The sequence below is a fragment of the Rhopalosiphum padi genome, chromosome 2 (assembly GCF_020882245.1).
Source record: "Rhopalosiphum padi isolate XX-2018 chromosome 2, ASM2088224v1, whole genome shotgun sequence".
NCBI classification, from domain to species: Eukaryota; Metazoa; Arthropoda; class Insecta; order Hemiptera; family Aphididae; genus Rhopalosiphum; species Rhopalosiphum padi.
Genome location: NC_083598.1, coordinates 58,852,808 through 58,869,931, shown reverse-complemented (window position 1 = coordinate 58,869,931; position 17,124 = coordinate 58,852,808). Strand labels below are relative to the sequence as shown.

The window sequence follows — 17,124 nt, the reverse complement described above, 5'->3', positions numbered from 1 at the left end:
AGGACTTTATCTAGTCCTGGTAAAAATATTTTATCGAAATATCTGATGATTACTTATGTACCGAAGACACACATAAATTGATAACTTCACTTGTATAGGCTATATAATTCATCTATTCCACATCTTAATTTAATTCGTATTTATACATACAAAATACATACGTATAAATACGTATAAAAGTATACATACGTATAAATATTGTTTTCATTCATACCTAACGTCATAATCAATAATATAAATTATAATGTACTTATAATTTTAATACCATATCATTTAAATTCCAAATTAATAAATTGGTTCCAGGTAATCTATAGGTATACATACGAATTGCTTACATATCAATTCCGATGAACTTCCATCATAAAAATAAAACTATATCAAAATTAATTTTTTCAATTACATATATAATTGAACAATTATTGTATATTCAGTCAACATCAGTATCCTTCTCATTTCACACAGACTTGGGAGTGAGTTTAATACTCCTATACACGAGTATACACGAGTATAAACAATATGCCAATATACGAGTAGAAGTATACCAAAAAAGTATATAAATATATAATATACCTTTCAGGTAATACTGAAAGAAACCTGGGAAAGTTTCAGATCATTAAAATTGAGTTTACACTCGCCCTCAACAAGAACAGTTATATGATAATAGTTGTTAAGTGTTAAGTATTCTTTTTTTTTTGCAATTTGTAAAATTTGTAAAACCTAACCTGTACTTTTTTTTGATCCGAGAATCAATTCTGTATATCACTCGCGAGCGTACATCTCTATCGCGTACTAGTACCTAAACATAAGTGTAAATAGGTACCGTTTTGTTCGCTTTATAATATAGGTAGGTACTATAATTTATAGATAAATATTAATTATTATACATATATACGACATATTGATACCAATATATGAGACTATAATTATGATGTGCACACTATAAAAATCCATCATTTGAATTCATATTAAAACGTACGAAAATTTGTACTATGTTCACTATGTTCATTTATACAAATACAAATTTTAAAATTAGTTCTTAATCAATGGTCATCTCTAGGCTCTAGCAAATGAAATTCAATAATTAGTAGTCAACCATAAATTGTAAGTCAAACGCTCGTGTTTTATACAGCCCGTCAGCCCATAAATATAGGTTTCTTATTGAATTACTGCCAAACGAAAATAACAGCGATAATAATTCTTAGTTCTTATACGCGTGAACACAAACTGAAACTATTAATTATTTTCAAACATTGCGGGTTTATTCGATTTAGGTACCAACAATACCACATTGATTTAATTTTAATTAATAAGAAACATTTGTAAAACAATTGTATTTGTTTTAAAATACGTGTAGCCTTACTGCAAGTTTTTAATATTTATATGAGGTTAGATAAAAAAAAGGTCTATCTTATATTTCAGTTAATTTCGTAGATAATATAATACTTCAAAAATTTTCCAACGAAATAACAATAAACCCACCAATAAAATTACAATAATATCATGTTTGGACAGCTCAGAGCAGAATGCAACATACTGTGTATACTATACTATCCATATTTTAATATTGACAGTGAAGAAATCGTAGACACCCGTCGTTAAAATCGAATATAGGTAAGTCATTATCTGTATTTATTCTATACGTAATTATTAATTTTTTGACGTTCATATAGGTTCATATTTTATATTTCATAAATTTTTTTTTTAATTCACAAAAATTGAAAACAAATAACATTCGTTTTTAATATCATTTAGGAGAAAGTAAACACGTGTATCATCATAATTCACGACCACAAGCAAGTGCGTGTTGTGTTTATATAGTATTTAGTATTCCAAACAAGTTACATTTCATTCTGGATTTCCTGAATTTCAAATAGTAAGAAATTGCTAAAGAGCAATAGTGGCAATAGTGTAATACTACAATAATTAGGAACCAACCAAAAGGCGGAAGGGGATACTGGGCTATCCTCCATAGTTCACATCACAATCACATAATAGATATTTCTAAATTTTCTAATTTAATTATACAGGTACTCGTAATTACTAATTAAATATATTTAAAAAATATAAGTAAAAATAATAAAATCTATATTTATAGTTTATACAAAGAAAAGTTAAGACGGTATAGTACCTATTACCAATGTACATATGATATACCTGTAACCTGTATATTTAATAACAATAACAACTGAGTATGTGATGCGATTGGAAATTTGAAAATTTGTTGTTATGAATAACAACTTGTTTCTTCAATCCTAAATATTTTAAGTAAATGAAGTATATTTAAAATAAGAGAAATTTTAAATTATAGTAGTCATTTAATTTACTCGTTTTTTTATATATAAATATATATTATATATCTGTATAGTGTATGGTTATAACTTATAGCTAGGTATCTATATATTACACCCTATCTAAATGATAATTTAACAATAATTATAAGTGGTGGATTTGAAAAAGTACAAAATAAATATTTATGTGGTGTAATTCAAATAAATACTCCATTTTTCTAGTATCATTATTTTGGTCTTTGGATCAAAGGATAACAAAGGGGAAATATAATGATAAAAAATTATGAAATCTCTTTCATAAGAAAAACATTTTTTATTAGTTAAATTTTTTTTTTTTTTTGAAAATATTTAAACATTCAAATTTTTGTCCATCGCATACTTTTAAATAATTTTTTTTTATTCATTAAATTGTTTTTGTAACATTGAAACAATATATTGAAAAAATTATACAATGGTTTCGTGACTGTACGTTATTAACAAGTTTTGCTGTAGTGTTTGTAGTATATACATAACGTTATTAAAAATATATATTTTATACAATATACTAACCTTATCTTAATTCAAATTGTATTCTAAATATATATCTTGTAATAAATCAGTAATTTTGTCATAGCTATGTGTTCCTATTGAAATCTATGACAAGCCAAACTTGATGATCACCATTGGAAATTATCGACATCAATCCAATGTACTGTCACGTCCAAAAAACTTATTTTCTTCGATGACCATTTATCAGTCATAGTTGTCAGTTGTGGGACATACATATTTTATATCTTTTGTATCGCTAATAATTTTTGCTTCGGTGTCTTCAAAGTTCAAATAAATTGTGTACTTTTCTCCCAAGATTTCGTCGACTAGGAATATTAATTTTTTTAGTGATTCAAAAGTAATTTTTGAAGTAATGACTAATGAGTATAGTTTGTAATAGAAGAATCACACCTGGACCTAGTATACTATATAGTACAAAAATAAATATAAATCATCTTATAATATATTTGTATTTTATAAACCTAAACATTATTTTTGAAAATTATTCAAATACATTTTTATTTGAATAATCATATTTGAAAATTAGTTGAATTATCATCTAGACAATATTTCGCCCAACTCTGAGTATAAGACATAAGTAATGATTTTGTACTTCAAAATGCATACTACCAAGTATTGACTAGGTATTTCAATATTTGTATTATATTTCTCATGATGTTTTTTTTCCGAATTCGCTGTTAGTAACTGGTAGGTAACTGTACGGACTGACTAAGGCGGACGGGATGATGATTAAATATTAAATAATGAACCATTACTGTTCCATTAGTAATGGACCGGATCTTTGTGTGTTTGAAGAAATAATACAAATATATAAATAGTGTAAAAAAGTAATATACCTAAATTGTGAAAACATTTCGACGAATTATCCATTTTTTACTTTTGTTATTTTTGTTATTTTATTTTTATGTTTTTCAAACTCGTGAACTTGATTGTAGGTAACGATAGTTTATATCTGTTATAAACTTAATAAATAATAATGTATGTAATATATTATGCTTCTATATTTAGGTAATATGATTAATATTTTATTAAATACATTTATTAAATTCACCAACTTTTATTTATTTTCATATATTAATATATTATGGTGACCATTTTCAGTATTTGATAAAGTGAAGTGCCTTTGAAAGTTTTATATGCCAATATTCAGAGTGGAATCTTATTCCCAGTAGTATATGATATGTTTTCTTATATTGAAACAGTTTTCCTAACTTCCAGAGGAAATTTAAAGTTTGTCGAACTAACCTATAATAGGTTTATTGACCATTAAGTCTTTCAAGTTTAGATGTCTACCATTTCGGGTAAAAAAATGGCCAACGGCCGTCCACATTTTTAATATTTGCTTTGTTTTACACGCAATTTCTTTTTAAAAGATTGTTATTATGAATTGATAACTACTGAAACCTACAGCGTTATATATATTGTAAAAATAACTTTTAGTATTGAAAGAGATAGTCTTTAGTATAAAATGGTCTGATGAGAAATATTGTAAGCCAAACGTATTTTTCCGATATAAAGAATCTAAGAACATTGTTTAACCTGATAAAGTAATAATTATTTTATTCTCAATTATTTACCTATTTTACTTGTTAAACAGCCAAACAGATTTAAACAATTATTGGAGGAACCTATAATAATACACCTAGTGCTAGTATAATAAAATGTGTATCGATTATCGACAGAAATATTAGGTTCTATAAATAAAAATAATTGCTTACCTACATTTAAAGCAAATATATATACATTAATATATTTAAATTAGTTAAAGATATTTTTTTAGGAAATTTCAATATACTTTTCTAGATAATTAAGCAATAATTTTTATCATTAAAATGTAGGTATATATACAATATAGATATGAAAATGTGTTTAAACAAAACTATTTGTTTTATGTTCATTACCAATTGATATGAGGTTTTGACACATTGTTCTTCTATCTACAATTTGTTTACTCCAATTAAATAATATGTCCCGTGCTAAATTTGTTGAAACCAGATGCGTTTGGCATTCGCTGGACTGCTAGACCAGCGTTTCCCAAACTGTGGTCTGCACGTATACCAGAGGGGGTCTGCGAATGTAAATTAAGTTTAATTCAGAAAATAAAGTAATCAATTTAGTATTATTATTTATTATTGTTTTTAATTTTTATTAAGGGGTCCGACAAAGAAAAAGTTTAGGAAACGCTGTGCTAGACGATCAACGTGTGCCCGCACAACTAGCTGTAGACGTCGTAACCAATTCGCCTAGTCCGTGGATCGTCCAAAGCGCATTGCCCGTCATGGTGACGTCCGTTAAAACACTGAGTAATACATTGTACCGTTTAATGAACAATAATAAGCATTAATAACGAAACAAGAGCTATCGCAATACATCTGTGTATTATGTATATCGTATACATATATGACGACTATCGAACTATCCCTAACAGACTCCACAAGAAAATCTGGTCATATGATGGTTTTATGACGATGATGTGATAGTGTTTTTTTTTATGAGCTTTACAAAACGTTATGATTTTGTATTTAACATTTATATTATGTAATAATGTTTTACGTATTCATACACTCATACTTATGTATATTGTATATAGAATATTTTTTCATCGATATTTATAGAAAAAAAAATATGTCAAATGTTTATAGATTGCTTAAAAAGAGTCAAGATATTTTAAAAATTTTACCATATTATAATATTATTATCATCTAGTAAAAATTTCAACTATTTCAAGTATCTATGCTAAGATGGTTATTTATTTTTGAGTTAAACCAAAATAAGAAAATTGTTATTTTACTCGACGTAAATATTGTATTTTGTCAAAATCTAAGCATCAGACGTTTATAAAAATGTGGTAAAAATTCGTTTTCAATGATTTGGTTCAATTTTTATCTTTTAAAAGTATTAATTTGATTCAAATTTGTTATCATAAACTCGCTTCTAAATTGAATATCGAAGTTTTTTCTACTATTTATCACTATTTAATATTTATGTATACATACCGATAAAAATCGGAGTTGGATATATTAAATCAATATAAGATAATATTATTGATGTATCATTAATAGGTACTCAATTTATTTATATATATATATGGCCAAGTATTTAACTTTAAAATAAACACTGAAAAATATAAAAATAATACCTACAACTTATTATGTAGCAGAAGAACCATCTCATTTAACTTAAGGGTTTTTCATTATAAAATAAAAACCAAAATACTTATTTTTTCAGATTCAATTTAATAATATTTTTACTATACAAAAACGTTTTGTATAATATATCTTCCTTACATTGTACCTAAAAATAAATATTTTTAATTTAAGGAAATAAAGGAGGGCTAGAATAGGCTGATAAGAGATATTGATTTTTAAGGGATTGGTCAACAAAGTGAATCAGGGATAGACTGTTATTTTGAGACAATATTTAGACGAACTTTATTTTATTTGTTTAATAATAAAAATCATAATTATTTGGGGCATTGGTTTTCAGAATATTTTCGTCATTCCCTCTTAATTACTACCCTACTCAAACAAATGTACCTACATACATAATACAAAATAAATGTGTGAAAGAAAAACAAAATTTTTTTTTGTGAACACAAATATAGGTTAATAAGTAGGTAATATAGATATACTATATATGAATCAATAAAACATAGTTTCAACAACGAAAATTAATAAAAAAAAAAATAAGAAATGAAATAAAAACCAGATAGTATCCCTATGTTTACAAGGCGTGGTGTGTAATGAAACAGCGGATCTTGGGTAAACGTGAATTTTCGGCATAAGACGACCGAGACCGGCTGGTGTCACCCAACTGCGACAGACGGCGGGTTGTCTGAGCAATGGTAGATGGTGATTGGTGATCGTTGGTGCACGATGATAGCGACGACGACTTGTGAATGTGTAGCGGTAGGAACAATAGTGGTGCGCGAGTTTCCGGAGCAAAAAACCGGTGAACCGCCGCACCGATATTCGATTCGTTGGATAGGTACGTTATTTTATACTTGGCTCCGGCTCGGCAAGGCAGCTCGTCTGTATAGAGTGAGCGGCCGACCGTTGATACTACACACCATTATTATTACATTTATGATCAATTAAACCAGAACCAAGGGTAGTTCTCAACCTGAGCATGCTCTTCCTTAGGAACATGCGACAATATTTCAAGCAAGGCGTGAAAATGTTTTAAGCCCAAAAGACATAATTTAACATGAAAACTTTAAAATTGAATAATAGTTTTTTTAGATTTTTAAAAAAATAAATTTATTAAGAATTAAAAATTGTATTTAAATCGATCCAATATCCTTGCATTAGCTTCATTGAATTAATTCAATTTATTACGTATATAATAAATATCATATATTCTAAATATAATTCAACCTTAAAGGGGTGGGAGTGTGTCCTTACTCCTTATTCGGTATAATATAAAAGGTGGCATGGACATTAAAATAAGGTTGAGTACCTAGTACCTACCTTTAGTTTAAACTATAGAACTATACTAATATTTTGTATTTTTTTTTTGATCATGGTCTATGATTCGTGGATGGAATTGTTGCATACCTTTTTTTTTAAACCGGATCGAAATTAGTATTGAATACGGTTCTTAGGAAGGAATTCTTATACAGTCTTACTTTAATAGGATGAGATTACCATTATCATACTGTTGGAACTTGAAGTTTACCCAAAACCGAGTCTCCGCCGTCTTTGTCAATACCGCCGTGGTTGCTGTAGTTTACTCCACGGTCAGATGTATAATCCAACCAGCCTTAATGGACTCAGCTGTTTTCTCTTCAGCTTCCGTGGATTGTAACCTCACCGCGGAACCGATTCCAGAAGCGTTGCTGCCGTCATGTCGGTTACTCATTGCTGGTCCTATATACTGTATCAGCATGTATATACACAGACTGGCGTCGTCTCAGACTGGGCTTTCTGCCATCACTGGAAATCCTAGGCATACACGTTCGGAGATTCTTCCTGCAGCGCCACAGACGTCAAGGATGCTACCGCTACCACCCTGTCAACAGCGCGTATAACTCCATTCATAATAGCTCTCTAGTTCAGTTACATACTCGTTGTGCGCTTATTCCTCTTTTTATTAGGTTTCTTCGGTTAGTTTTGAGCCTAGCTCTGTGGCCTCCACCGAACCCCGGCATTTATCGTTTAATCGGCCTCTGCATCTGCAGAAGATCCGTGATGTTGAATATTTGGGAAGATATAACAAAATAACAATATATACAATTTTAGTCGTTAGAAAAAAGAGATTCCTTTGACCCCGTTTTCAAGTTACATTCGCTTATATAAGTATGGATTAATTACGTAATTAAAGTTTACCCGCGGTAGTCACGATAATGTCATTCAACGGATAATATCAAGGACTCAAGGATTGTAGCACGAGAAAATACATCATCGATTATCCGTTCATGGTTCATGTACCTACGCAACAAGTATAATAAATAAATATCATACAATATAGGTTATGTCGTCATTCCGTTGTATTTTAATATTTATAAATAATTGGAATATTATATAGGTACGCTCGTGCTGGATACGCTCATAGTAATATTACTTTAACTTTTTTTAATTAATAATTAGAATAATTTTAGAATATTTTACTAATAAACTTGTACGGTTGATGGACACATTACCTGTACATATTTATATATACTAACTGTAGCAAAAATAATCTATAATCAACTAAAATATAAGTGTTCTACTATACAGATTGTATTAAATATTATTAGAATTCAACGAGTATGATACATCTGTCAAATATCATACATAGTGATAGGTTCAGTTTTTTTTAAATTTTATTATATAAAATTAAAACAAAATTCAAAAGTTTTGAATTTTAGGTAATTTTGAGTTTTCCTAATAATTATAAAAAAACTACCAAACTAAAAACATTTACACATTAACATTAGTTTTAAACAAAATTGGTATTAATTATAATTTATAAGTAATACAATTTTCAGAAAGGAACAACCGTAGGAAGAAATAATCACTAAATATTTATATTTATATGTATTGGTCTTGCAGTGATGTTTGTTTTTTCATATTGAATATTAAAGGTGGGAAAATTGAATTATCTATCGGTGTCTTTTGATGAGTAATCAGTAATTACTAATAAATATAATATGTTACACATATATAGTGAAGGTTATTTGTAAGTACCTATTTTTCTGTTAACATGACTTAATAATCAACCCTGCCTCTCCACAAATTATAAGAATATCTAAATTAAATAATATAGTTAATGTATTTTTAAGATTCTTAGTGACTTTTTTTTATCTTAACACTTTTTGGAGTAAGAAAGTATTGATTTATTTTGAAAGAGGTTTCTAGTAGCAAATTTTTTTATTGCAAAAAATGCTCAGTACGTATCAAAATAATCAAGAAAAACAAAAGTTTTTATGTGAAACCGGTTTTGATAAAACATCAAATCTTTTTTACTATTTAATGTAATTAAAAATGAAAAACAGTAAAGACTTGAATTTTTCACCAAATATTTATGTTACAATTTTATAGACATGATGTAATTTAATAATAGTTGGACTCTTTTAATGCTATTTATATATATGTTTTATTTTTATTTCAATTGTATATTAGATATGTATCATGTTTGACACAGTTTTATAAGTTTAAAATTTTGAAATTGTAATATAAAGTTTCTAATAGGTACCTTAATAGTTCATACCTCAATTAAAAAATATCAAAAAAACATAGTTACAATATTTTTAACGCAGTTCTTACAAAAGTCAATTTCAATACATTTTATAGAGGTAAAATAAATCTATAATATACTCTATAAGATAAATTTTAATATAATAATTCATTTAAGAACAATTATATGAAGTAATTACATTTAATCCAGTATAAGTAAACAAAAACAAATTTAGAACACAATTTTAACTTAGTTTGGCACAAACTGTCAATAATATAATTTTAAAACTAAGCAAAATACATTTAAGCTACAATAATATATTTAACAGTTTGTTTCAACTGTATTAATGGTAAATATAATAACATCATATAAATTTATATTAAAATAACGATAAATAATAAATAGTACTTTTGGTAAACAAGGAGTAAAGAATAATAAGATAAATACCTTAAAATTTTGTTATATCCAAAAGAATTAACAACATAATAGAAATAGGAGCTAGAATCAAAATACACTTCATTTTTCTATTGCTTCGATGATATTTTTCTGCTTTAATTAACTCTGCTGCACCTTTTTTAACTCTGATTTCAGTCTGTTCAATATTGTAGTCTATCCGATCTAAAACACTACCCTACAGAAACCAATTATGCAATTAGATTTGTATACTATTAAAAGAAACTAAATAAAAAAGAACTATGAAATTTAAACTAACTTGTTGAACAACCATATGTGCAAGGTCTTTAAATATATTATTAAGTTCAAGAACAGAACTGGATATTTGATTTGCTTCACGTTCCCATTGAACTGCCATTTTGGCATTTTCTTCTTCAATAAGTATAGCAGCAAACGTTTGTGTTTGATTTGACTGTTGCATCTGTAACTGTTGTCCAAAAGAATTAGATGAACCATTACTAAACATATCTAGTAAATCAGAATTTGAAGTGTTTTCTTCTGTTTCAAAACACATTTGTGATGACATAGCTTCTCTATGTTTGATTTCTAAAAATATAAGTATTTATAATAACAACATATAAATTATATAACTTATTTAAAGTTACTGTTAAGATAAATTTGTTGCGAGTTTCGAAATTCGTTGAATAAATTTTGTAATGATGACACTAAAGCAGATGACACATTGTATGAAAGTTGGGATTCTTTGTTGCCAGATAATCCACTTGAATGTAATCGGATTTGTTGAATTATTTTTTTTGTTGAACCAAATATCTGCAATGTTATGAGTTTTATTTAGTATTGATAACTAATAAAATGTATTTTAATATATAAACTAAATAATATATGAATAATGTATATACTCTTGTAATATCTAATGTGAGATCTTGGATGTGTTTCTCTTGTAAACTAGAATCGTCAAGGGTAGGCCTTAATACCTGTGCATCTTGTAATGATTGTAATTCTTTTAATTTGTTCTGTAACCTAAGATTAAATAATTTTAAACATATTATTTAAAAAAAAAAAAAGTTATTATGTTAAAACCTGGTAATAGAATATTGAGCATCTTCAAGTAATCCAGTCCACGTTGGTGGAGATTTTTCCTGAGAACGCATTTCAATAGAATTTGTTTTAACCATAGAACGACCAGCTTCCATTAATGCTGCTTTGTCATTCATACCTTCATCGCTGTCTGTATCATAATCATTATGTTTAGATCCTTGAAATGAATATATTCCCCTACTCTGGATGGAATTTGTCCGCATTAACAAAAATATGTCAGTAAGACTTCTAGAGGCCATATTATTTTCAAATTGATTTCTCTATAACATAACCAAAATAATTAATTTGCAATTGTACATTAAGTAATCAAGTATATAAGAAACTTAGTTGTTAAAAATATGAATTATGTACTTGTGTTGCTTATAAAAATATAATAGTATACAGTTTATTTATAAATTATAAAGCTAAAATTAAACGTGAACATTTCCATGTAGTAAAATAATATTAAAAAAATGTTAACTTACTGTGAAGTGTTAAAATAAAAAATATTTACTACATATTCTATGCACTAATTTTTATTTTAGATAATACCATTGATTATAAATACTAGTATTTACTATTTATACTATTAGTATTTATAATCAATGATAATATATACCTACTAACTTATTTACCCCCAGTAAATAAAGTATAATACTAGTTATAAATTGTTGACAATTTTTCAAATAGTAAAAAAAAAGGTAATTAAAAAATTGTCAAATTGCTGCTCAAATAGGTATTGATTTTATAATATAATTTAATATATAAACAATTCTTACTTCAATACACAGTAAGTCTTCTTGAGTCACAATTTGTTTTAAAACAGTATAAGAATTAAGAAAAAGACATAAGACATATGGAAAAACCTAAATTGAAAGTTAATATTATTATTTTCATTTTTACTATTGACACGCCTGTTATCACTCCCTTAAATGTTCACTTCATGTTATCACCATTGGCATAATTCTGTGGCCTTATCATCCTAACCGTATCAAACATTTAATAAAAATAAAATTTCTTGGGGTTAATACCTATTTGAATAGAATGTAATATATTGTATAACAATATTGCTCTCAATCTGTTACTATAAACGTAAAAACTTTTAAATTCATCGAAAATTAAATGCTTACATTTTATTTTAATAGGTATGTATAAAATGTTGACAAAATTGAATATTTAATCGAAAAATTACAATTTTAGTTGTTTTGTTGTAGTTTCAAAAATATTGTGAAAATGTTAAACCTTTGAACATTTCACAATACGCATATAATTATTTTGTAGACATAAATATTTAATACACAATGCAAATTTCAATTTAAAATGTCTTGTAATCATAAATCATGATTTGTATATTAGTTCAGCACATTTATTAATTTTCAAAGTGCTTTTTAAACTTCTGTATTATTTTTTTGTGTATTTAGTCTTAAAGTTTACTCTAGTTATCGGATATAAAAACATTTATATTTCTTGCTTTGAAAATTAAGTATTTCAAAATTAAAATGACTTGATCTTAATAAAATCTTAATTCCAGTAAATAATAACGGTATTATAATTTATAAATCATTATAAGATCTAATATAGATCTTAGATTATATTTAACTATCCTAGACTATTCCTAGTGACCTGATTGCTTAATATTTAGTGTTTTCTAAATTAACAAGAATAAAAATAAGTATAGAACAAGCCAGACTCATAAAAATTTACCACATTAATGATGTTAAATGTAGTTAAAAAAAAATTATTTTGTAATTAATCGATTTCAATGAAAGTACAATCATTTGCAAAAGAGAAAGCAAAGAAAAAAATCTAAGTTATAATTATTTAGTAACTACAGTAAAATATTTTAAATTTTTATATATTTAATATATTTATAATAATTTTATTTATATTATTACATAAGTAATTATTAATTTATCATTAATATACTTTTCAATTTTCATAATATATATATATTCAGTCACGAACGCAGGGGAGGTTGGGTTTTTAAACCCCTTCCGAAATATCAGGAACAAAAAATAAATTACCTGACCTATAAATAAATAGTATGAATAATATTTATGTACATTTTTTCAAGAATCCCCCCCCAGAATTTTTTTCCTACGTTCGTGACTGTATATAGTACACTATTATTAGTAGTATTTTGGTCACAATACATTTAATTTGTCAATATTTACTTTGGTAATAAACCAATAACAATTAACTTTGGTCTGTCGATATTTCGTACCTTTTGATACCTATTTTGACTGTCAGCGTTTCGACCAGCTTTCAAAGGGTTAGATTTAGGTTAGAATATTATTTAACTATCTAAAGTACCTTGAAGGTTTTATTATGATATCTATTTCAATTTTAGCTATCTAGACATCTAGTAACTAGTAAGAAGATTTTAAAATTTAAAAATTTCTTTATACTGTGAATGATGTTCCACGAGTTGTCAGTCTTTATTTGAGTATAATCATGCATTAAACTAAATATACGTGGGAACAATATGATGTTAATAATAACGACTTGATCATAGTAATAAAAGTTATTATTGGTAGGTATATATATTAAATGGATATCTAATATCTATCACACGTATACAAAAAAAAATCGTAGGGGGGTGGTTTTAAAATATATAGCAATACAAATTGTGCCACAACATAATAAAACAATTTTTTCCTCGTTACTCGAAATTATTTTGGCGGAGGGCCTGAGTGCCTGACGCCTGAATACGTACCTAATATCTATAAATTATTAAATTATAGTTTATACCACAAACTACGGTGTAGAGAAAATTCTTCCTTAGTTCCTTACATCATGCATTCGTGCCATTAATTAAAAATGTATAACTAATAATTAACTATTATATTATTATCTGAATCCATGTCTATATTTTTTCATTTACATATGCCGCTAGATAGCGCTGTCAAATACAAATTTAGTTTTTTTATTTAATTTGCAGATTTTCTTGGCGTGTTTTTTTTTCTACAATAATTATTAATTACCAATCACAACTGAACTAAACATTAAGTTCAGACAGTTCAGTCGTTCAGTGTCAGTGGCATATATAGTGGTATAGAAATTAATTTCAGGAGGGTTAAAAAAAATTTGCATTCTTAAATTCCAATTAATTATACAATCAAAATCAATGCCCGTACCAACCATACATGTCAGGGAGGGTTTGAACCCATAAACACCCCCTATAATATACGCCACTGTTCAGTGTAACATTGTTAATTGTCTTCTGTTTAATGTGAGTGACCGGAGAATAATCCACAATTTCACAATCTTATAATTCATAATTATTATTATATTTATTTAAATAGGTAATTTAATAAGTAGGTAGGTATAATATGATTATAATAAAATTTACTAATGTTTAATACAGTAATACATCACGTATTCGTATTTCGTATTATAACTTAACTCGGTTAACTCGGTTGCTCGTTAACTGTTAACTGTTAAGTTTACATTAACATCACTGTATTTTTTATAAAATGTATTTTTTCGTAATAAATATAATAATTTTGTTTATATCAATATTAGTGCTTAATAATAGGTCCTAAATTTAAGCCTACTAAATCATCAATGTTAATAGTCTGCTTAGACTAGCTTGGGCTACATACAGAGAGTATACTTCAATAATAATTTGTTCTGCTTCGATGAGAAAACTACTTCCTTGACCTTTGTCATCATTTATATTTTTTATATTAAAAATACTAAACATGTTCAATTAATTAATTGTACACGATAACCAAATTTATACTCACGGGACATAAATTATAAAATTAATGTCAAACACGGAATAATACTTAAAAAATAAAATAAATGATAATATGTCACGCGTCCGATAAATTGAGTGAAATAATAATTCTAATTAACAAGGTAGAAAATGATGGGAATACTGAATAAGTAAAATATTATATACTGGCATAGTGGCATAGATACACTGTTTATATTTGTTTATATCAAAGGTTATTGTAACAACTAACAATCGACAGTTATGGTTTTCCAGTTTCCTAATGGCCAATACTTTAAATATATTTTAAAATACATACGCCAATTTTAAGTATAATATTATAATACATTTTAGTTAATTGAAATTCGAGATACAATTAAAACTCAATATGTTACAATTTTAACTGTATTCGGGTATTCCGAGTATTCCGACAAGCTTTAACATGGATTTTTTGTAAAAAATAAAAAAAAAATATTGATTAATTATATAATAAACTATTATACTGCAGTATTAATTTAATTTAATTTATGTAAAGGTGAAAAATTATATTAGGAAATTCTAAAATAATATATTATACCTACATAGACCTAAGCGTCCTTGTCCCTATATTATAATATAGTAATATCATAGCTCATTTAAATTACTCGTAGGCACTAGTGCCGGCGCTAGGGGAGGACAAATGGGACAAATGTCCAGGGCCCTGCGATTTTTAATTATCATCTTAATACCGTGAGACACATTGAAATTTAACATAATTACAATTTAAATTAACAAATTATAAGTCTATAAATGTATTATTCTATACTACATATCACATATATATAATATTAGAATGGGGTACTCTGGGGTATCTAATGGTTAATATACCTTGTCCAGGGTCCCGCAGGCCGCAATACCTAGCGCCGGCACTGCGCGTAGGTATATAACTATAATATATATATTTTTGTTAAAAATACAAACATACTATATTGAATAAATAAATAATTTAATAATTTAGTTAATTGATAATAACTTACCTATAGTTCTTTCATTTTGTAAATTTATTAATTTATATTTACGTTCGAATATCCAAATATATTTAACTCTTTTTGAGCTTTTTATCAGTATGAGAAATTTTCAATTTTTTTTTTTTAGTTTTTTTCCATTGACGCGTATAAAAAATATCCACCGTCAAAATTCTTGAAAATTGAATAAAAATTCTCACATAAGTTGTTCTGATATGTGTGTAAAAATATTAGAAATTCGAATAATTCGATACACAATAATCTTCTTTTATATCAGTTATACATGAGTCATATATAAAATTCACCAAGATTGAAAAAAATTTCAAACTATTTTTTAATTAGACATTCATAAAAAATTTCTTTTTATATCTACATTTTGAAAATTGAATAAGAGGTTCTTAATAAGTATAACTACTTATAACTTATAAGTTATAACTTACAGTTAATACTGGAACCAAAAAATCTAAAAAATACATAGGCATTTTAAGTTCAAATTTGGACGAAATTACGAATAATAATAATAATTAAGCAATTATGTTGTTATAATTTAAAAACTTTTTTCGTGGGGACTTAAAAATTTTACGTACATATATTATACTATTAATTATTATAGATTTTACTATACACAATGACATTTTTGATTTATTTTAAGATAGGTATTATCTATGTATACTATTTTAGTATATTACGATATTTACAAAAATATGTTACTCAATTCTGGGTTATACTTACAAGTTGATAAAATATGGTATTGGTATACTATAAATACATAAGCTATATGTTCACATAATTTTTTCAACTACGGTATACTGTAAATAATTTCGGGCCCTCATTGTATAACAGTATTATTTAATATAAACATTTATTTTTTAATTTTTACAAAAGATACCTAAAATATTGGTTACGTTACACAGCTTTTTTTATTGTTATAAATCTCTATAAAATGCTAGTTATTTTAGTTACCCTAAAATAAGTTTAAAACACATAATATGTACACTAATTTATTGCAGTTTAATATAAAAATCAACATTTCTTTAAATAGTTTAATAGTGTTTAGGCACGATTATGAATAATGCAATATAATGGGAATTATTCATTTCAATCTTATGATATAAAAATAATGTACACATAAATTAAATTATTTATATACTAATAATGTGTAAAAATAATATGGTGATTGGTGACTATTAACTGGAGTGACACGGCTCATTTTTTCCTAATTTAAATTAATAATATGAATATATTATGTTTTTTTTTCCAAGGCCTCCAGAGAGCCCAGACTCCGGAACTATCATTGACCCCCCTTTAAATACTACTAATGCAGTATTTTCGGAAACTTACCATAATGACGTAATATTAAAAATAAAATAAAATATTTTAATAATTATTGCTATATCAAAAAAACATTATTACTTGG

At 26.4% G+C, this 17,124-nt stretch overlaps 1 protein-coding gene across 4 annotated transcripts; it reads right to left on the bottom strand.

The window, feature by feature from the left end:
- Window positions 1–6,178: 6,178 nt before the first annotated feature.
- Window positions 6,179–11,913, bottom strand: LOC132922601 (syntaxin-16-like). 4 transcript variants are annotated; one of them, XR_009661034.1, is made up of 8 exons: window positions 10,989–11,280; window positions 10,808–10,928; window positions 10,553–10,718; window positions 10,207–10,493; window positions 9,942–10,125; window positions 8,165–8,266; window positions 7,903–8,010; window positions 6,181–7,847 (listed from the first exon to the last, which is right to left on the bottom strand). XR_009661034.1 is itself a non-coding variant. In XM_060986191.1 (6 exons), exons 1-5 carry the CDS (start codon window positions 11,243–11,245, stop codon window positions 9,943–9,945), a joined length of 1,014 nt encoding a protein of 337 aa, XP_060842174.1. In that variant the 5' UTR covers window positions 11,246–11,280; the 3' UTR covers window positions 6,179–8,266; window position 9,942. The 4 variants fall into 4 exon arrangements, 2 of the variants coding, with proteins under 2 accessions (XP_060842174.1, XP_060842175.1); XR_009661033.1 differs by having other exon boundaries at window positions 6,179–7,847; window positions 7,903–8,266; XM_060986191.1 differs by having other exon boundaries at window positions 6,179–8,266.
- Window positions 11,914–17,124: the final 5,211 nt, after the last annotated feature.